The sequence below is a fragment of the Epinephelus moara genome, chromosome 5 (assembly GCF_006386435.1).
Source record: "Epinephelus moara isolate mb chromosome 5, YSFRI_EMoa_1.0, whole genome shotgun sequence".
NCBI lineage: Eukaryota > Metazoa > Chordata > Actinopteri > Perciformes > Serranidae > Epinephelus > Epinephelus moara.
Window position 1 is genome coordinate 7,266,786 of NC_065510.1, and position 22,021 is coordinate 7,288,806.

A 22,021-nucleotide genomic window follows, 5' to 3' on the forward strand; every position below is an offset into this window, starting at 1 on the left:
TTTCCTGCCGTAAAGCAGATTTTTTCTGCGAAATTTCAGCACCGGTGGCAGAAGCTTATTACAAAGATTGCAAAGCCACTAAGTAACCTATGTAAACGCTGATAGTCTGATTTTACTGTGGCCACTCCCCTGTGCAACCCACATTATTTTCATAATGATATATTTAGGAAAAGATGCTATCTGTTGCCTCTTTAACATAACACATAAACAATCTTGTTACATATGTCTTTGAAAAACTTTTTTGAGAATACAAATCCAGGTACATATTAAATGGAATGTTTGACAGGAAAAAAAGTCAAGTTGTCAGTTCTCTGTGGTGGACAAATAATGTCATGGTGACAGTTTCTGAATCACCCTAGAGTTTAACATTGCTGTGCTGCAATTCCTTGTTACTTATCAGCCGACATGTACAGCAAAACTGATATCTCTGTTGCTCTACTGTCACCTGGTTACTTTTTGAGCAAGTCTCAGGTTTTTGTTTGTTGGTTTTGTCCGATATCGAGATTTATCACAAAATGGTAAATGTCTGCAAAATTATTTATTAAACTGATGTTCACTGATGAATGGAATATTCTAGTTTATGTGCGCTTGAGACTGACAGTCCCCACTCCACATAGCACTGCCCTCAGCAACATCCCCGTTCTGCTGAATTATTTAACTCTCAGGCCTGGCAGGGGATCGTGTGTGTGTGTGTGTGTGTGTGTGTGCATGGGTATTTGCTCCTACACAAGTCCTCCTCTGTGCAGTAGCCTTATTTCTTCATCCCGTCATCTTCTTTCTTCATCTCCACCTCCACCCACTCTGACCCAGCCTCTGTCTGTGTCTTCCAGATGAGATGAATATGCATGGTATTGAAATGAAGGTCATTTCAGCACTGTTTGCGATAGCAGGACACACATGGGAACTGTTGCCATGGTGAGCGGCAATTTATGCTGATTGACCCATCAAATAAACTGGCATACACAGATTTTTTTCAAAAGTGTCGAACTTAACTGAAAGTTGTGCTAAGAAATTGAAATTTGATCAACAAAATGACACCTAGCATCTTTTAGTGTTAGATAATTTGAGTTAGTTTAGTAAAGTGAGGGTTACCTTGAATGTATACAATGGAGGATTTTTCCTGGAAATTAATATATAAACTCACAAAAGTTATCTGTCTCAATAATAACTTATGACGCACTTAGAGTGTGTGGCAGTGTATTTTTCTGCAGAGACGCTGCCCTTTGTCTGTATTTTCTTATTTTCCTCTCATTTTTGTCGTCACTGTGTGGCCCCAGGCCTATAACAGCATGCCAGTGAGGTCATGACTTTATAAAACTTTAGCTAACGAGCAGTGGCAACCTCCAGGGCTTATTAATGGAGCCAATGCGGAAGTGCCAGAGACTACAGCTTCTTAAATGGCCACTTGAGGCTGGCTCCATAAGCAAATCATTCTCATCATTCTTACATTCTTCAACTGAAAAATGCGTAGCCTATACACTGATTTTAAAAAATGCTTTAACATTTTGTCTACTAAAATGTGCATCATACGTCTACAACCTGAAGCCTTTTCATCTAAAACATCATTAGCAATGACTATAGTAGTCTCAAGTCTTCCCAGATAGGCTAGTTGTGGATTCCAAATCCAAAAAGGGAAAAGTCTCAGGGGAAAATAAAGAATGTAATAGTGTGGACAAACTTGTTTGCTTTCATCGGCAATGCTGCAAAGGTAAAGTACCAAATAATCCAAAATAGGTTTTGATCTCTGTAGCTAATTTCCCCCATCGTGACAACTGTATGAGGGGTGAAATTTTATATTACTCACACGTTTACATTTGATCAAGGCTTAAAGTTATGCATCTTTAAGGGCAAGCGGCTTTGAATGATAGGCTGTCTGCGAGGCATCACCACAGTCCATGAGTGGTGACAGCTGAAATGCTGAACTTGAGGCCACAAAACGGGTGTCAACAAACCACTGGGTGACATCACAGTGGATACATCCATTATTTTATACAATCTATGAGCAGCACACATCCAAGAGGAAGCTATGAAAATCACAGTGCCTAAAAAAAATCACAAACATGACAAGGCAAAGGCCAAGTGGACGAAGCTCGTTTCAAAACCAGAGTGAATGTGGGATTGGCTTTTACTTTCACGTTCCCTGGCGAGCTATGAAGGGGAGGGTGAAGTGCATTTCTGAGTTGTCCTGCTTTCTGTTGGACAGGTAGGTGCAAGCGGTTAGCCTTTTTATAGCTTTGACATCTCCATTACAACAAATAGAACATCCCTACGGTAGTAGCAAATGTTATATTTGTAGTTCATACAAGCACTGTGAGAAGGAGACACTAAGGTTTCAGCCACACACATGCCATTATATACCATATACTTTGGTGAAATTTCAGCAAGGTATGAAGGTTTGAAAAATTAAATATAGAAGTGCTAACTTAGCAACAAACTGTAGAATGTTTAATGTTTTTCATATATCGTCTTCCAACCTCTCTAGGTAACGAGTATCACTGTTGCGCCTGGCACAAGGTCTAACCACGATTACCTCAAATCCACAAAACCTGCCTGAAAATGAAGAAGATTTGAAACGTTTGCATGAGAGTCTATGGAGCACAGCTATATAGTTATTGGACCCTGGACCTGGATGATGCTACGCTATGATTGGCCAACTTGGTCTCACTCCGAAGTCGTCGAAATCCGGTGCTTGGGCAGTGACTTGTAGCATCAGACACCAACAAAAAAAAACAGATGTGCATTGACGTCGGCATGATACGCGGCCAGTCGCCATTATAGTTTAACGGTGCCCAGCGGAATCAGGGGGAGAATCAGCAGGACTAGAGCGAACGTTAAGGTGATGAAAGTGAGTTGGGTAGGAGGGGTGGTGGTGGTGGACTTTCATCTAGGAGAGCGGTGTTTGTGTCCTGTATGGTTATTTCCCTAAACCTTACCATGTGTGTTTGCTGTTGAAGGAAAAGAAACAGATCAAGTTGTGGTGTTGTATCGATGTAGTACGTTCATTTTAAAAGAGCCTGTATGTAAACAGTAAATTTCTTGTGAAAACTGAGGTGTTTTTTTGTAAGAAGACAATGCATGTAACAGACAGAACTTGACACTGTGTCCCAGAACCTCAACAACCAATGCACCCATAATACCTTGCACCGCATATGTGGAAGTAGAAAGTCCATGAGAGGTGATGAGGTTGGAGAGAGAGAATGTGTTAGATTGGCAAGTCAGCGTTTGAGGGTGACACTGAGCGAAGGGTCAATTCCTGCATGGTGTACCTTGAAGTTGCTGGTTGAAAGAGCAATCATGGGACATATAGCACTGCTTTTGAGCAGTCGTATAGTAATAAGAATATGCAATAAGTGGACCCACCCTGACAGACCCTCTTCTAGTATTCCAGCATCTTCATAATCTCTGAGTCCACTTGACTTGATGGACTGTTTGTGTGGAGTCACCTCACCTACAGCACATGCACACCCATTCATTTTATAGCCGTATAAACCCAAAGGCACCATTAGTGTATGATGCATGGATATGAGCGGGTGATGTATGTGTGCAGAGGATGAAGGTGAGATATGGATTCTTATTGACAGAGACAGATAGGCTCTTATACATCATTATGTTCAGAGCAAGGTTAGGACACTAAGTGGCAACAGGGGGGACACATGATACATAAAACTCTACATGCTATTGATCCATGAGGAAAAATTATTATTTCATCTCACTTAAGCCCATTTATGCAGAAAGGTCGGGGTCAACCACTAGTGGAGCTGGAGTTCATTCAGTCTTCATTCGAGGATGCTTCAACAGGGTCGATGCTGGAGCCCTCTGGTTGAGTGCTGATTGAGACTAGTGAGATTGAAGGCCTTCCAGAGCAGCTTTTGAGATAGCTGCTTTTGAGCAGTCTGACTAAACTGAAGGCATTCAGTCCCATTTTTCTGTCGGTCTTCTGACGGAATAGGCATACCTATTTAAACCAACAGGATGTCAAGTGAAGCAAAGTCAAGTTTATTTATGTTGCCTAAAATAACAAGTTTTAGCAGTTGGTACAGCATACAACACCCTCCACCCTGTCTTTACACGCTTGGTCCAGGTGAGAAAAGTTCAGAGGAAGCATCAGGGAAGGAACGTTTACAAGACAACCAGAGATGCGAATGTGCTTGTACCTAGGCTGCATTTATTTTCTCCAAAATTACATATGAATGGCTCAAAATTAACATGTTCAAATTAAGCGTGTTCATTCAGGGTGCCTCCATTGCTTCACTGAGTGACACGCTTACTTCACTACTAATAATAAATTCCACTTAGATCCATGTTCAGGACTGTGAGCTCTGAGCTCTGAGTCCTGCTTCAGATCCAGTACAGACAGTGAGGAGGACTGCAGCTGTTGCTGTTGTGCTGCTTCCTCTGTGAAGCCTATAAACATGTCTGAATGAAGGGAAAGCAGATACACAGACAGCATTAATTACCCTTCTTCTTCACATCATATCATCATCATCAACTGTGTTCTCTGCAGGAATTGCTGGCTGCAGTTTGTGAACCGTATCGCCGGTGAAAGTGAAATTGAAAGCCAACCCCAAAGGATGCTACATTTTATAAAGTCCCGACCTCACCTGAGCTCTGTGCCCAGGGACGTCCTGAACACAGCAAGATTAGCGAGATAAGAAGATTAAGAAAATACAGGCAGACGTCATGGTCTCTGCAGATATATACAACACCATACACTCTTCGAGGATATGATGATTAAGAGGGATTACTTTTGTTTGTCTGTATACATTGTTTTGAAGGAAGATCCTTGAATGTCCCAGTCAAGTTTTTTGGTGTCACATCTTTCCTCTCCAGTGCTTTTGTCCAATCTGATACTTATATTCATCACGCTGTTGATGGAATACCATAAAATTTGAATTAAAAGCCTAGTCCCCTTTACCAGCAGTTTGACAAAAAAAGGCCTGTCTCAATTAGATGCCTGGTCTGGTTGCCAAGCGGTTTATTTTATAGAAGTTCTTGCGGGCTACCCATTTGAGCTAATGTTATGTATCTGTTTAGATCTGTGGTTAATGGTGACTCCCTTCCTTCTTCCTTGCTGAGTAACAGTTTTGCATAAAAGTAATGAAAGGCCTGTCCCAAATATAAGCCGAGTGACGTTAATGATTTAAGCAAATAATAGTCCGAGCTACTAATTAGAGTTTTATGGTATGTATCAGACGCATGAAATAACAGCTATAGACTACTAAGTTTGACCGATCTGCATGAAACTCGATGAACATAATCTAGGGACCAATATCTAAAGTTCCCTCTTGGTAAAAGTTGGAAAAACTTGGTAGATATGTAGAACAGGACGCCTCAAATTCAACTCTAATTGGCAACTGGGTGGCGCTATAACAACAGAAAAATGCTTAAAAATGGCTAAAATGCGACCGATCGCTGTGGCTCCCCCTGTGGACCAATGTTTGATTTTTTTCTAATTTTTGGTATGACTAAGTCATCAAGTCATGGTATGGTATGCGGTACATAATCACGGAAACTGTCAGTGTGTCATTCTGTCAGTCAGTCAGTCATTCTGTCTGTCCCACGTTTTTCTACTCACTGACGTGGTCAATCTATGTGAAACTGCACATAGGCATTGAGGATTGGTATAGGTAGAAGGTGACAAAGCTACCAATGGGTATGGACTAGTTACCTTTAAATGCTGATATCGATATGATAAGAAAAAAAGTTTAACTGGAGAAGTGACGTGACTTGATCTGCTAGAGAGAAGACATCCTCTCGTGTGTGGTTTTCTGATGTGTGGCTGAGATGTCTCTGAGGATTTAACCTGTTCAAAAACATCCATGTGTACCCATACTGTTACATCTTGGGTTTCTTGTTTGGATGACTGTTGAAAACTTTATTCAAAAAGCAGCGTGATGGATTGCACAGTGAAATGTTTTACTAGTATAACGTGAATAAAGGGGTCAGTACTTTATCTGATGTCATCAGGGCCCACTGACCATTCACATTATCACCCAGCTCATAAACAATGGAAGAATTCACAGTTTTTAATAACTTTGATTTGAAGATTTGTGAAGTTGATTTTGTCACGGCTCATTCTGATGTGACATTCTTCATTTCAAACCTCTACCAGAAGATTCTATCATGCTTCTTTCTGTGGAGTGCAGGTGTTTTCCTACTGGGGACGATACTGTCAGATTTATGAATGTCGGAAGACGTGCAGAGACGTGTTGTTGGTCTCGCTGTTTTTGAATCCTGTTAGGATATCTTTTATTTTGTCTTTTCAGAGTTTCAGAGAGCTGTTTTGTCGAAGAACTTCAAAAGTGAAACTCTTTCCTTTCTTCCTTGTTTCCTCACACTCCCTCCCCTCACACACTTGGTCAGAGGCTTGGGAGAAGGGAGATGAGCAGAGTTAGGTAAGGTAAACAGAATGAAATGTGATGTTTGCTCGCAGAATATTTATCGTTTATATCTGTCTCTCTGTTGTCAAATACATCCGTCTTGCTCTCCGTCTCTCCCTCTTCCATTTGCACTCACTCAATCTCCAGAGTTTAAAGTCTCTCAACACCTAAAAGATGCAACTGTCGCAGAGCATTAACGCACACAGACGGCACACAGTCACGCACACCGAGCAGAGTTAACGGGCCCGTTAATGCAGGGTGGCAGCTCTGCATTGAGCCATATACGACTCCTTTCCACCTGTTTAAACAGAGTTTTATGAGCTCTGTCATGAGGCTGGATGGGATATTTCATGTGCTCAGGCTATTAAACACACTCAATAGTGTGTCATCCACACAGAAGCACACAATACCTCTTTTGAATAGTTACACCTGTACCTGTTTTGTTTGTCCTGATGCTGCATAATAGGCTGCATAACAATAGACACACGTACAGCTGAAGGTCACCTTGGCAACAGCTATCAAGAGGCAAATGATTCTGTCGCCATTGTAAAAAAAAAAGTAACACACACACATAAACATCTATGAGAGTACGTGGAGTCCATTCATCAACCCTCTCACGGTGGGATTGCTGATTGCTTCCCTTTTTTTGCTTTTCTCAAAATCACATTTGCTTTTCAAGCCTGTCGCGGCATCAAATCCCCGCCGAACGCCACACGGGGATATGAGCATTCATGGCAGGCCGACCACTGAGACTGACTGAATTTCAGAGAGATAGAACAGAGTGTTGGTGGCGGCGGGTTTTGCCTGCATTGCTACTGGCTCTGCCTCTGCATCCTCTCACCTTCAATACTTTCTGTTCTGTCTCTTCCTGTCTAGTCTGTCCTCTCGTAGTCCTTTTCTTAGCTGGCTCTTGCTCCCACCTCCACCCCCATCCTCTCATTTTGATGCATTTCTTTGACAGAAGTAAACCTCCATCTTCTTCTCTACATTTCTCTTTCTTACTCCTTCTCTTTCTCAAATGTGGTCATTTGACTAGTACAAAAGGAAACAGATTGTTGTTAGTTGTTATGGTGACAAGTGATGTCCAAATGAAGCCATTACCATCACTTAAGGCTCTCAGCATTACTCAGGAATATTTGGCAACATCTTTCTCTTTATTTTCCAACATCTTTAGTTTTGTCCTGTAGTTACCTCACACTGTGCTGTCCTTCACTCTCAGACAGCACTGCAGAGCTTTGAAAAGGACAGAGATGAATCTCTGCACCCATCAGTGCAGTGATTTCATGCTACTTGAGTTTGGTGTCATTGCCTTAAAGGTGGTCAGATTAACTCACAAAGTGTCTTGCAGTGACTGAACAGTTAGTGCCTTGGTGCTAAAGCACACCGATTTGGTTCCTCAAGTGTGTAAATGGAAACACTGAGCAATTAGAGTGAAGTCGGGTGTTATTAAAAACTTTTTAAAAAACTTTTTTTAACAGGTTTTACCACAACTACAACTTCAACATGTTGAAAATATACAAGATGGTAAGTATGTAGAAATGGATAATAGGAGAAGATACTTTGCTTATTCTTAAGGTCTGCTGCCATCATGTGGCAAACATAGATACTACACCCTACCACAGCTGAAGATGGCCTGTTTGATGATCTACTGTCAGCTTACAGCTCAGTTTTGTTGCTGTGTAAGATTTTCAGTCATTTATTACTGAAAATACCATTTGAGACTTAATGATTTGAGATATGTAACAGTTCCCGCAGCATATATGTTTCTCAGAGCTTCCATATCTCCTTTCACGTTCAATGAATGGCAGGTATTTAACAGGAATGTGTTGGAAACTGTGACAAATTGCTAATAATACAAATAATTGATAAACACACACGCTTAATGCACCCACACTGCAGGACAGCAGAAGTTCCACCCAAGCAAACAAGTTCAGAAAACAACTGAAATGTCCCCCAACTAAAGTAATGTGTAATGTGATTTGTCGACAGACACTTCCTGTATTGGACACCAATAAGCAGAGATGGATCAAAGTAACAAGAAGTGATTTTATTTGTGCTTTGAGCATCACAAGTCAAGTGCCATCTTGTACCACTAAATTTAAAGAAGGCAGACATGTCTACGGCTAATGTCGTAAACACTCAGCAACTCACACAAAAACAATCCAGACTGATAAATAGCACTATCAGTCAGAGGAAAAATATGTATTTTGATTTTGATAATGTTAGTCTGGTAACATTCTTTTGTTACGAGAATGACTGATAGTTTGACTCAGGTCGTGTCTAGGTAACTTCATTCTCTAACATAGAGTGTGCAGAGAGGAAACATGGCTGGCTGGCGGTGGGGTTGTGCGTGGGGCTTACCTCTAAACAGCAACAATGGTGAGCTCGGACGAGGCTCCCCACGAGCGGCCAGCACAGGCGATGTCGTGGCAGATATTGTTCAAATTTTTATAAAAGGGTTGGTCAAAACAAATAACAAAACACAAAACCGGAGGTAGTCGGCGGTCAGGTTCACAGAGCGAAAAACCCAGGTGCTGTCCCCAGGCCTCTCGGTAGTGCCGTCCCCCCTCACTCTCTCTGAAGACGCTCATTATCACTCCTGGACCACTGAGTTAATTGATAAGCCCCGCCTACTACCAGCCAGCCAGATGAGAAGGAAGTAATATGTGTGCCTACCAAGAGCCTACAGCTCAACCGAACACTATTAACATCAGGAGAAAAGGGCCCTGCTTGATCACATTTGTTAAAGCAGGAGAAAGCTCCAGGGGGACATCAGCTGGCACGGGGATTCTGGCAACAGCTGCTGACTGTGACATGTGAGTTGACCTCAAGAAACAACTTCAGTTTCCAGAGGATATTACCATCTCAACCCTCAGACCAGACATAGTTCTATGGTCCAGAGCAACAAAACAAGTGGCGCTTCTCAAGCTGACTGTGCCATAGGAGGAGAGGATGGAGGAGGCCCATGAGAGGAAGCTCGGGAAGTACCAGGTTCTCATCCACGAATGCCAACAGGTGGGATGGCAGGCATGGAACTTCCCAGTGGAAGTAGGGTGCCGAGGACAGTCGCTGTGCCGCGCCCTGTCCAGGCTTGGAATCAGAGTTTCAATCAGAAGAAGGCTTGTGGATAACATCACCAGACAAGCAGAGGCAGCATCCAGATGGCTGTGGCTGAAGCGCAACGAGCGCCCTCAGTAGAGAGGAGACATCATAGAGCATTGTGGTTGTGGAGCCCGAGGGGCCAAGGGGGCTGCCCCAGGACGCTGGGGCGTGCCGTCAAGCCCTCCGGAGGTGTAGTGAGCTTTAACTGGTGAAACACCGGTGAAGGTGGGTACTCACCTGAAGACCCACAGAAAGCACCAAGGGCCCACACCACTTCTATTTCTATTGGACTTGTGAAAGTGCAATTGCTAGCCATCATTCTCATGTAAGAGGCAGGGAGTCTCCCTGTCCTTGAGTTGATAGCGATGACCTCATTGTATTTACAGACAATGTTAGATATACAGCTCCATTTAAGCACACCTGTTCATTCTCTAACACTCTAACATGCCCATTAGTATGGTGTGCATGTTAAAAACCTTTGGATGTCACATGCTGATGTAACAGGCACCATTTTAATGTCTTGGTAGCTTGCTGATGTTAGCATTTCAACACGCCTACAGGCCACCATGTGGAAGTGACTGCTGACCTTGAAAAATTAGTTCCATCCATCCATTTTCATCCGCTTATCCTGGGCCGGGTCGCGGGGGCAGCAGGCCAAGCAACGCACCCCAGACATCACTCTCCCCAGCAACACTTTCCAGCTCCTCCTGGGGGACCCCAAGGCGTTCCCAGGCCAGACGAGATATGTAATCCCTCCAGCGTGTTTTGGGACCATCCTGATCAGATGCCCGAGCCACCTCAACTGACCCCTTTCGACGCGAAGGAGCAGCAGCTCTACTCCAAACTCCCTCCGGATGTCTGAGCTCCTCACCCTATCTCTAAGGCTGAGCCCAGACACCTCATGGAGGGAACTCATTTCCACCGCTTGTATCCGCAATCTCATTCTTTCGGTCACTACCCAGAGCTCATGACCATAGGTGAGGGTTGGGACGTAGATGGACCAGTAAATTGAAAGCTTTGCTTTCTGGCTCAGCTCTCTCTTCACCACGACGGACCGGCGCAGTGCCCGCATCACTGCAGAAGCCGCACCAACCCGCCGATCCATCTCACACTCCATTCTACCCTCACTCGTGAACAAGACCCTAAGATACTTGAACTCTCTCGCTTGAGGCAGTAACTCTCCCCCAACCCGGACAGGGCAAACCACCGGTTTCCGACAGAGAACCATGGCCTCAGACTTGGAGGTGCTGACTCTCATCCCAATTGCTTCACACTCAGCTGCAAAACGCTCCAGTGCATGCTGGAGGTCACGGTGTGATAGAGCCAACAGAACCACATCATCTGCGAAAAGCAGGGCTGCAATTCTGAGGTCTGAGGTCCCCAAACCGGACCCCTTCCGGCTGCGCCTCGAGAAAATTAATTTGAATGATAAATAAATAAGTAAATATATAAACAAGTCGAGGTCTATACTGTTTGGGGCCTTTAGCCTTGTTTTCAGCTGCTTTACTCATTGCTTTTCAACGTTTGTTAAGAGCTATGGAAAAAGTCAGCAAGCGGAGATACAGTTTTTATGAATGAAAATGCTACCAGCGCCGCAATTTGAATGCCTTTTACATCAAGAGCTATTAAGTTGTTAAGTTTAGTGAAGTACAAGTACAAAGTAGTCTGAGATTAAAATACGCATGTAAAGTAAAAGTCCCTAAAATATGCACTTAAGTACAGTACTTCAGTGAATGTACTTAGTTACATTCCACCACTGGTTCTATATATGAAACTCTTAAAAAAAAATTCAGCTGCCAGTCATGCAGTTACTTTAGAGCTCAATATTGCCTTCAGTTCATACAGTATTTGTTTCTGTAAATGAGTTCCATGCACATATATTCAAATCTCTATGTGTGTGTCTTTGCACCTGTGTCTATTTCAGTGTGAGCACGTGAGGCTGTGTGCGAGTGGTCAGCAGCAAGAGAAAGTGTGTTTCAGTGGCAGCTGCAGTGTGAGTGTGCTTCCTGTGAGCCGACAGCGGGAGTTTGTCACTTCTCTTTGTAAACTGCACGATTTCAGCTCTGCAGGGAGAACGACACGTACATGGTGAGTAACTCCTTTTCTTCAACGAGGCGCAAATGGGAAGAGATTGTCATTTTGAATTATGGTGTGTTGGCCTGGTGTTTTCTGAGATGTCAATACACACTCTCCTCTTACTGTACTGAAGGTGCAACACACTGGATCCAATTGCACTTTCCATGAAATACACTGAGTCCAGGTGAAGCTTGTGATAGCTTATTGATTTCATCTGTCAAATCCATTTATTTAATGCACATGAAAGAAATATGAAGGAGAGACAACAGGTTTAAGCGCTTCTGTGTGTAGCTCTTGTACTGCAACTATCAGGAGTGTGTTGCTGTGGATACAACTGATAACGGAAAACATTTAGTACAACACTGTCAGCCGTGGGATGGCTTTAAAAATGTGCTCAATTTATAGCCTTTCAAAATGCATTACAGTCAAACCACATCTAGACATCTAGGTCAAAGTGGGGTTCCTTTGGTTGAAGAGTTACTCTTTGCAGATATAACTTCTATTTCCTTTAACGCCTGTATTTCCACATGCAGTTAGAACACGAGTCAGACAGAACTTTTCACCCATGTGTATTGGAGTTGTTTTATACTGTAAGAGTGTCAGCTAATTGGCTACATTGTAAGGTAAATAAAACCAGTAATGTACTATGTTTAAAATTTTATTTTAGTTTTTCATTTGTAAACCTATACACGTTTATTTATTTAGTTCTTTTATCATGGAGGCTGCGGCCAAGTATGACTATGAAGCTACAGCTGATGACGAACTCAGCTTCAGAAAGGGAGAGCAATTAAAGGTAAGGGACACACACACACACACATGCTGTACACAGTTCACACACACTTCCTACTTTGTGTTTTCAACAACACCCTTCAAGTTATTAATAGCTCTCGGTGTAAAAGGCATTCAAATTGCGGCCTGTTGATATGGCGCCGGTAGCATTTTCATGTAAATCATTGTCGCCTACATGACTGGACATTCAGCTCACTCATGCAGCGTGAGAACAACAGCATTTGCATCACTGTCCTCTGCAGCACTTTTTAAGAGTTTGTACAGCAGGTTATGAAAATGTGTTACGAAACTGCATCCTGCTGCTCGAATACAAGTTTATTTCCTATTTTCACAGGACAGTGATCTCTGTATGTCTGCAACAAGTACAAACAAACTTAGAAAGGCGAGGTGGTCTGTACCAAAATACAGTAGCAATAATAAAGTGAAGAATGCAAACCAGAGTGTGAATTGTTGTGTGTGTTTTTCACACGGATGATCCTTGTGATCTTTTTGGTTATAAAAGTGGTGACTCACTTCTAAACCACCAGTTCAACATCTTGTAGTGCAATTAACTAACAGTTTAACAGGACTTATTAAGGTATTCAAAACAATACAAGTGTTAAAAAAGGAAATTCCTTTAATCCCAGTCTTTTCATTTTAGATGTTGAAGCGCATTCTGCCCCACAGTAAAATGTACGGTCGTAAAATGTACAGCAGCAGCAACATGAAAGTGAATATAAAGAACAAACCACATGGCTTCCAAAAACATTTTCAAAAACCACACAGACACAAACCACAGCTGCACTCTCGCTAGATCTGTTTTTGTACATGGAGACAGAAAACAGACACCTGATGACGGAAGTGGTCTAATTAATAGGACTGGACCCGACTCAGAACTTTGCCAGTTAAATCAGATTTGCAGTGTTTGCATATAGAATTCTAGAGTTTAAACAGGGTGTAGAGGGACATTTAGTGTGACAGTGACGTCCATGTATTATATGTATGTAGTACAATAATAATATGTTGTACATGGATGGGAGCTGACACTAGATATTCATCCATTTTCATCCTCTTAACTTGGGCCGAGTCGCGGGGGCAGCAGGCCAAGCAAAGCATCCCAGACGTCCCTCTCCCCAGCAACACTTTCCAGCTCCTCCTGGGGGACCCCAAGGCGTTCCCAGGCTAGATGAGATATGTAATCCCTCCAGTGTGTTCTGGGTCTGCCCCGGGGCCTCCTACCAGCGGGATGTGCCTGAAACACCTCCACCGGGAGGCGCCCAGGAGGCGTCCTGATCAGATGTCCGAGCCACCTCAACTGACCCCTTTCAACACGAAGGAGCAGCGGCTCTACTCCGAGCTCCCTCCGGATGTCCAAGCTCTTTACCCTATCTCTAAGGCTGAGCCCAGACACCCCACGAAGGAAACTGACGCTTGTATCCGCGTTCTCTTTCTTTTGGTCACTACCCAGAGCTCATGACCATAGATGAGGGTTGGGACGTAGACTAGACAGACCAGTAAATCAAACACTTCGCCTTCTGGCTCAGCTCCCTCTTCACCATGACAGTGCCCGCATCACTGCAGAAGCCGCACCGACCTGCCGATCCATCTCACTATATATCACACGTTTAATTTCTGTATATACCAACAGCAAAATATCTACATTTGATATGTGCAATAATGTCACTTCTGGCAGCATGGTGCTGCAGTGGTTAGCACTGTCGCCTCACAGCAAGGGGGTTCCTGGTTCAATCCCGGGTGTGGGAGCCCTTCTGTGCGGAGTTTGCATGTTCTCCCCGTGTCAGCGTGGGTTTTCTCCGGGTGCTCCAGCTTCCTCCCACAGTCCAAAGACATGCAGGTTAATTGGTGACTCTAAATTGTCCGTGGGTGTGAATGTGAGTGTGAATGGTTGTGTGCCTCTATGTGTCAGCCCTGTGATAGTCTGGTGACCTGTCCAGGGTGTACCCTGCCTCTCGCCCAATGTCAGCTGGGATAGGCTCCAGCACACCCGCGGCCCTCAAGAGGATAAGCGGTTAGAAAATGGATGGATGTCACTTCTGACACTCAGCCTGTCTATTTATTATATCTTGCTTTTATTTTTTACTGCTTACAATCAATGACTCAGATGCAATATCTATACTTCCATCAGTCAGTTATGTTAAATCAGCCATTCAGTCTGTCTCTTCTGCTTATTTTTGAAGCTCCCTTATTATATTGCTTTGTGTTTTCATACTGTTTGCTTATTGCTTATTGTTCTGCTCTTTGTTTTTGTACAGTTTACTTACTTTATGTATTTATATACTGCTTTTTGACTGATGCTTCCTGTTTGCACCATCCCTTTGTTGCTGTAATGTTGCAAATTTCCCCGTTATGGGACGGATAAAGGATTATCTTCTCAAACAAAAACCAGAGACTATATCTGACATATCAACATCTGTTTAGGACCAACATACAACAAACCCACAGTTTTTTATTGAGTCGTTGCTGTGTTTCCAGCAGCTTTTTAGGCATCAAACATGGGTGTTTTTTAGTTACCTGTAGCTGTTCGACTGGGGATAGTCCCACAAAAAGTGTTTGTTTCTTACCGAGACATTGCTGCTCTTCCAGCAGGCACTGCACCCCCAAAACTGGGTGTTTTAAGCCAAAACAAGATGAGACTTATGAGACTGATTTTATTTCTGTTGCACCTCCAAATCAATATTGAATAAATGAAAATCATTTGTAGTGAGCGTGTGTTCTGTAATTGTATCCCACTGTGTCAGATTCTGCAGACCACTGGAAACTGGTACAAAGCAGAACTTGATGGATCTGTGGGGTTTGTACCCAAGAACTTCATCGACCTTCATCTGCCCAGGTATACTCACATAAAGCCAAAGAGAAAATGAAAAGACACAGACATTGTCTAGTTTTTGAAATAACACAGAAAAGGACAAAAACTTTTGAGATGGTGCACAAGTGGAATGACCAATCACCTCACCCCATTGAGAAATAAATGTATAAATGTTTGCTCAAGTATTTTTCAGTATTTTCCCATGAATTTTTGATTATTTATCCTCCCGTTGTCATCACCATCATAACTGTGTTACCCTGACACCTGTCATTTTCTGCCTCTCTCCTCCATGGCTCCAGCTGGTACCAGGAAGACTTCAATCGCAGCGACGCCCAGGAGAAGCTGATGCAACAGCCCGTGGGGGCCTTCCTCATACGGGGCAGCCATTCTGCAGCTCAGGGTGACTTCTCCATCTCTGTCAGGTGCATTGAGTGTGTCTGTATGTGCATATAGATCCAGAAATAGCTATAATTTGGCTCCTAGCTAAGAGTTGTGTATTTAGAGCAACTAATCAATGCAGTTAGTGACTGCTAACATCTTTAGAGATACTTTTTCTGTTCTGGTTGATGCCCATTATACATATGTCTTTAGTATTTTGCGGTCAAATTCGATATGCTGCTCCAAATTACTAGCATTAGCATAATGGTGATAATGCTAAGCCCAGAGGTTTGGATCTGAGTCACATGATTTGGCCTCGAGTCAGACCTGAGACAGACAAAAAAAAAAAAAGAAAAAAGACTTGCAACTCGACTTTGACTTTAATGCTAATGACTCGTGATTTCAACTGGACTTGAGCCTTTTTCCTATGACATACTTAACAGCGTCCTCCAAGCCTAAAGATTAAAATTTGCATTAAAAAAGCACAGCTGCAACAGTGTCAAAACCCATCGGCTATCATCTGACAGCGATAAAGCCCCTGGGAGCAGTAGCCAATATTTCGGGCTGATCCTGCATAGCCAATGGATAACAGCGCCAAGAGGTCCTCTTCTGTGTGCAGGTCATTTTGGCCAGTCTCTATAAACAGAAACTGAATGCAGATAAATTTACAAAATAGCTAAGATAAAGCTCACTCGTTGCCAAGAAACAGGCAGTGGCTTCTGAGATTGCATTTTGGCTAATGTGTACCTAGTCTCTAGGCAAACCCAGGAGATCTTGCCTCTGGAAGAAGAGCAGAAGAGCCCTGGTTTCCGGTTGTAGGCTTTGTAGTCCGCGTGATATTGACTTATGTTTGAGCCAGCTGCAGTTGTTGCAAGGTTAAACGGTCCGTGCGGTGAACTAACGAGGCGGAACATAATTGGCGTCACTGCAAACTCTGAATCCATCGCAATGGTTCAGCATATTTACTTATATATAAATGGAAGTCGGAAACGGAAATTTGCCTCCTCCACCCAAATCAAACCGGAATGCCAAAAAATCGGGGGTCTGCCCCCAGAGGCTGTATCGCCGTCTGCCAGAAGTCAGACGCCGAATACAGCCGATGGGTTCCGGGAATGATGTGGACTGATTAGGCTACCTGCTGTTCAAAGTGATTGTTCAACTGTGATTGGTCAACACTACTCGGACTACAGATGGAAACCAGAACACCTTTAACATCTTTATAGAAATTATAGACACAACAACTTCCAACTTTATTTGACATTTGACACACAAGTACAGGCTAATAGTAACATAGCTAGCGAGCTAATGCTTATATTACCTCTCTCAGTGACAGCTTACTGGCTCAGAACCGTAGTCGGGAGCACGCTGGTTTATTTGCATTAATATAGCTTAGCTGGTAACTCGCTTCTAGCAGTCCAGACACTCCCCTGAAGGAAAGATAACAAGGCATTCGGGTGCTGTTGCCACACGCCGTCTTCACCATGACACACCCGAGAGAGCGCTGCTTCCCTTCACACACACACACAACAAAGCACACATCACACACTCACTCATTATCCTCAAGGCCACCGCCCTTTGACAAGGGTGAGCCGGTAACACTTATCTAACATTAGCTTCACAGCTTAATAACTGTTTAACAAGCTTCTTTTAACAAATGAAAACAATTCTAAAAAGCACGTATGATTTTTGTAAATGTATTATATTATTACTATGTTGCTAAAATGGTATTACATGTGGCAGAGAGCATGTTATAACTTGCTTAGGACATGAAACTCAAAACTTAGGACTTCTGACTTAACTTGGGACTTGTTAGTCTTGACTTGGGACTTAACTTGAGACCTACTTGTAACTTGCAAACCAGTGACTTGGTCCCATTTCTGTGTGGTGGCCTACTGGTATCCAGTTAACACAATGCATCTATTGAGAAATCTTAACATGTCCTGATTTCTTGCTGCAGCCTCTTAATATGGGATGCAAAAAAGACAGTGATCTTCTCTGTATTATTTTTATCAACCGACGCTTCTCCCCATCCATCTCTCTTTCATTCTGCGTCACCATCACATCGATGTGGTTTAGAACGAGCTGCGATAAGAACTTCTATTTGCATTTTCACATTAACGCATTTTCTCTATATAACCACATCACTTCCTCCAGCGGTTGCACGTTCCCCTGTACAAAGTTGATGCTTTGTTACAAGCGAGACAGGAGACGAATGCATACTGAAAAATTTAGTTTTTTAGACAAAGATACTTCGTAAAAATTTATTGGACTTGATGACATCTGTTCCTACTGTCACACTCTTTCATGTCAGTGTATATAAAACATTTAGAGCAACAAGGGTTAAGGATGCATTACCATCTCTTATACCAGAGCCACTGAGAAGCCTCAATGCTGATTGGCTGGAAGGTGAGGATAAACTTTTAGTAACCCCGACTCTTTTCAATTAATATGCCAGTGTTAAAGTGAAGGGAAAGACGGAAACTGTAAGGCTTGGCTGGAGATCTTGGTGCTAGGGTTACTTGTGTAACCAACAGCAAAAATATAACTAGCTGCTTAGTCAGAATGATGCAAACATCTTTAATGTTTGCGAGAATTGAGATGGTCAAATTATATCACAGTTGGAGGAGGTGTATGATTATCAAACATTGGTGCATGTGGCAGCATCAGGGATGCAACAAAAAAACCTGCTGAGCGACTTAAGAAGTATTCAGTGTTAATATTGCAGATTACTTTCACATCTTTTACTGAGTTTTGTCTTTTGAACAAGGCAGTGAGGTCGTCTCTTGTGCTTTCTTTTTCTGTCCTCCATGTCTGTCCATGTCTTTAAGTTATCTGTCAATTTCTTCTCCCTGTGCATCCTGTTCCTGTCCACCTTATTTACATCCTGTCTGCTCTGGTAGGGCTGTGATATGTTTGTTCAGGAACAAGAGGTTAACAAGCTTTAGAGGCCCAAATGTAACCTTTAAGAAAAAAATAAATCATCCATTTCTGCAAACTCTCATGCTTTCACAAACAAATATTATGCTGGGCCCTTCATGACGCAAGAAAAGGCAGAAAGACAAAAAAAACAAAGCATTTTCTGTATTTCATTTCACTGTAGACATACTGCAGATGTGCAGCACTTCAAAGTGCTGCGGGACACCAGAGGGCAGTATTACCTCTGGTCAGAGAAGTTCCCTTCTCTCAACCAGCTGGTGGAATATTACAAAAGCACGTCTATCTCCAAACAGAGTAAAGTATTCCTGCAAGAGATGCATCAGCAGGTAGGAAACCTACCCATGGAAAACTTAACCTGAGTGATAGAGTCAACCTCTAAGAACTGTACTGTCATTAACTTATTAACTTATTCTAGTTAAGTATGTTTGACTATCACATAAATACAGTGAACACATGTTAAAAAAGAGTAATAATATAAAGTTTTGTGTCAAAACAGCAAAGAGGAGGCTCAGACAGACCGCCGCTCCCTGCTCCTCTCCCCACTCCTCGACCCCCCAACTGCTCACCTTCACCTGCACCACGACAGGTACTCAATAGTTCTGTGCCGACAGAATAACATGTACATTTCTGCAAAACCTGGATATATTAGGTTTGTGCTTTTCAAACATATGACATAGTTCAGATAAGTTGTCATGAGCTAAGTTTCTCATCCGGATGAGGAGGGGACGGTCGATGTCGAGACGACTGTTTCAATTTTTATTGCAAATTTAGGGCATTTCCAGCCTTGTTTGTAGTGACCAAACAAGGTATTTTAAATCAACGCATGATGTTTACCGAACTCTAAACCTAACACATTCTCCACAATGTTGTCACAACATAAAACTGAAAATTTCAACGTAAAGAAACCCAAAGTTTCAACATATCTGCTACATGTAAAACATACAAATGTAACATATCCATGGTTTGCAGAAACATGCGATGCCAACATTTATTCTGGCAATTGGGTTGTACTGAGTCTGTCTCTGCAGGTATGTAAAGACACACAGAGTACAGTACAGTATGGATATGCCTTTGTTTTTCTGTACATACACTTATGGATATGCTGTCCTGTCTGTCTGAATGATTGTGTGTACATACTGTGTGTCCTGGTCCATATGTAGGCTTCTTTGTACATATTTGTAGAAGACCAGTCTAGTTCATTAGGATGCTCCAGTTATGTGGCTGCAAGCTGAAGTATTTAGGTGACTTCAACCAGTGGTTCCCAACTGGTCCAGCCACGGGTACAGATTTCTCCTCAGCCATTAGTTCAAGGTCCACACAGTTTAATATGTTCAGCGTCATACAGCGTTTTGCCACGTTGTCCAGCTAGTTTGCTGTCTCTGTCAAGCTGTCTGTTAGTCACTCACTCTACAGCAGGAAACAGCACTTCAACACGGTATTTCAAAATAAAGTGGGTTTTTTTACAAACTTGACACATTTCAGAGTCACTTGCGGTCCATTCAGAATGGACTCATAACCCCCTTTTGAACCGCGAGCCACCAGTTGGGAACCACTGACCTAAACTATAAATTTAATCTGATGTATGCTGTTGTTTGCTCCAAAATTTTAACTTCATGGGGCCCAGAAAAAAGCGTCTTTTAAGCATGTTACAAATGTTGCCATGCCATAATGAGATTTTTTCAAAGGGTTTTATGAGCATTAGATAATTTTGTCATCTCAAAACAAAGCACATAAATCGTTCAAAACTCAGAATAAGGGCCAACAGAGGGCGTCGTCTACTAATCACAGGGTTGGCAGTCCCATCCCCAGCTCCTCCTGTCCACATGTTGACATGTCCAAGGTCAGACCAGCATGACCAGACACGTTCCCCTCAACATTTAGAATATGTCCATTTGTCTATCCAATTAAAAACATGAAAGTAGTAAAGGACTTTTATTTTGAGAAAATTAAAGACATTTGCACCATAAATTGATTCAGAAAAGGCACAAATTGGTGCAGAAAATCACCAGAATTCAGGAAATTAAGTAGTTAATGTTGGGCAGCATGGTGGTGCAGAGCATTGTTGCCTCACAGCAAAAGGGTTTCTGGTTCGAACCCGGGTTCGGGGAGCACTTCTGTATGTAGTTTGCATGTTCTCCCCATGTCAGCATGGGTTTTCTCCAGGTACTCCAGCTTCCTCCCACAGTCCAAAGACATGCAGGTTAACTGGTGACTCTAAATTGTCCGTAGGTGTGAATGTGAGTGTGAATGATTGTCTGTCTCTATGTGTCAGCCCTGTGATAGTCTGGTGACCTGTCCAGGGTGTACCCTGCCTCTCACCCAGTGTAAGCTGGGATAGGCTCCAGCACACCCGGGACCCCCATCAGGATAATGAATGAATGAATGAATGAAGTAGTTGAAGTGAAAAAATGTATGGCAGAGGACTCCCAACCTCCCTTTTTCATGTGTCCTCCTCCAGTGTTGAAATGACACCTACGCTATTGACTTTTACACAGTAGGATTCAAATAATAATTCTTTAGGGGATTCCTAAGCCACAAGATTCTTATTACAAAGAAAATCCGAGAGAAGATTAAAAGGGGATGCAACAAAGGAAATTCTACCATTCTGATAACTTTTGTCACCCTTTATGCCAAGTAAAGGTCTGGTTTGACACTGTCTAGAAGTCTCAGGACACAAGAAATCTGAAGTTCAACTTAACACAGCTCTAATATTTTACCCACAAAATCATTTTAATGAACTTGCAGAGTTCAGTGACAACTGGTTCATGGAGTTTGTACATCTGTGTCTCATCCTGTCTGTCCTCCTCCTCCTCCTGCAGCACAAAGCCTCCCCCAAGCTGCAGGTCAGAGCTTTGTACAGTTTCCAGGCTGAAGAGATGGACGAGCTGCAGTTCAACGCCGGCGATATCATCAACATTTTGGAGTGCTCCGATGAGGCCTGGTGGAAGGGCGAGCTGAGGGGCAAAACGGGCCTGTTCCCTTCCAACTACACCAAACCCATCTGAGAGGAGCACACAGGCTGATACATGTAATCTTATAATAACTTTGTATTAAAATGTATGTCTTATGCTAATTCATGCAGGTTAGCCCTAACTAACAGTAAGTCACAACCCTAAACGAACAGCAGAGGCCTCTGCGTCTCTCGACAGAAGCTGTCAGCTGTCTAGAATAAAAATGAAGACTAACTTGTTTGGTTGAGGCACACACACACACACACACACACACACACACACACACACACACACACACAGTACATGGGATTTCTGTCTATCATCATGGCACACATACAGCTGTATATCCTGTACAAGAGATGTAATGGGACGACTGTTTGTAAAAAGGTTTCCAGAAGTTCTCAAAGAATCATCACACAGTTTACAGACAGATGACCTAAGTTAAAGATACTTGTAAAGTGATGTCTGCTCTTACAAGATGACTTATTACACAGCCTGAGACAAATAATTACATGGGCCTGTACTGTAGTTGTTTCAGTCATGATATCAACAAAAGCATATTTATTGTCATGTTGTTATATTTTTAATAAACCAGTGATGCA

The 22,021-nt window shown here is 42.7% G+C and overlaps 1 protein-coding gene across 1 annotated transcript in view; it reads left to right on the plus strand.

Annotated features, from left to right (window-relative positions):
- Nucleotides 1-22,021, plus strand: part of grap2b (GRB2 related adaptor protein 2b) — a 42,086-nt gene extending 20,065 nt beyond the window's left edge. Inside the window, exons 2-8 of the mRNA XM_050044638.1 lie at nucleotides 11,407-11,570; nucleotides 12,264-12,351; nucleotides 15,086-15,177; nucleotides 15,453-15,575; nucleotides 18,632-18,794; nucleotides 18,965-19,054; nucleotides 21,288-22,021. Of these exons, the coding sequence (XP_049900595.1) occupies nucleotides 12,274-12,351; nucleotides 15,086-15,177; nucleotides 15,453-15,575; nucleotides 18,632-18,794; nucleotides 18,965-19,054; nucleotides 21,288-21,473 (732 nt within the window). The 5' untranslated portion in view covers nucleotides 11,407-11,570; nucleotides 12,264-12,273 and the 3' untranslated portion in view covers nucleotides 21,474-22,021. The remainder of the gene's footprint in view (nucleotides 1-11,406; nucleotides 11,571-12,263; nucleotides 12,352-15,085; nucleotides 15,178-15,452; nucleotides 15,576-18,631; nucleotides 18,795-18,964; nucleotides 19,055-21,287) is intronic.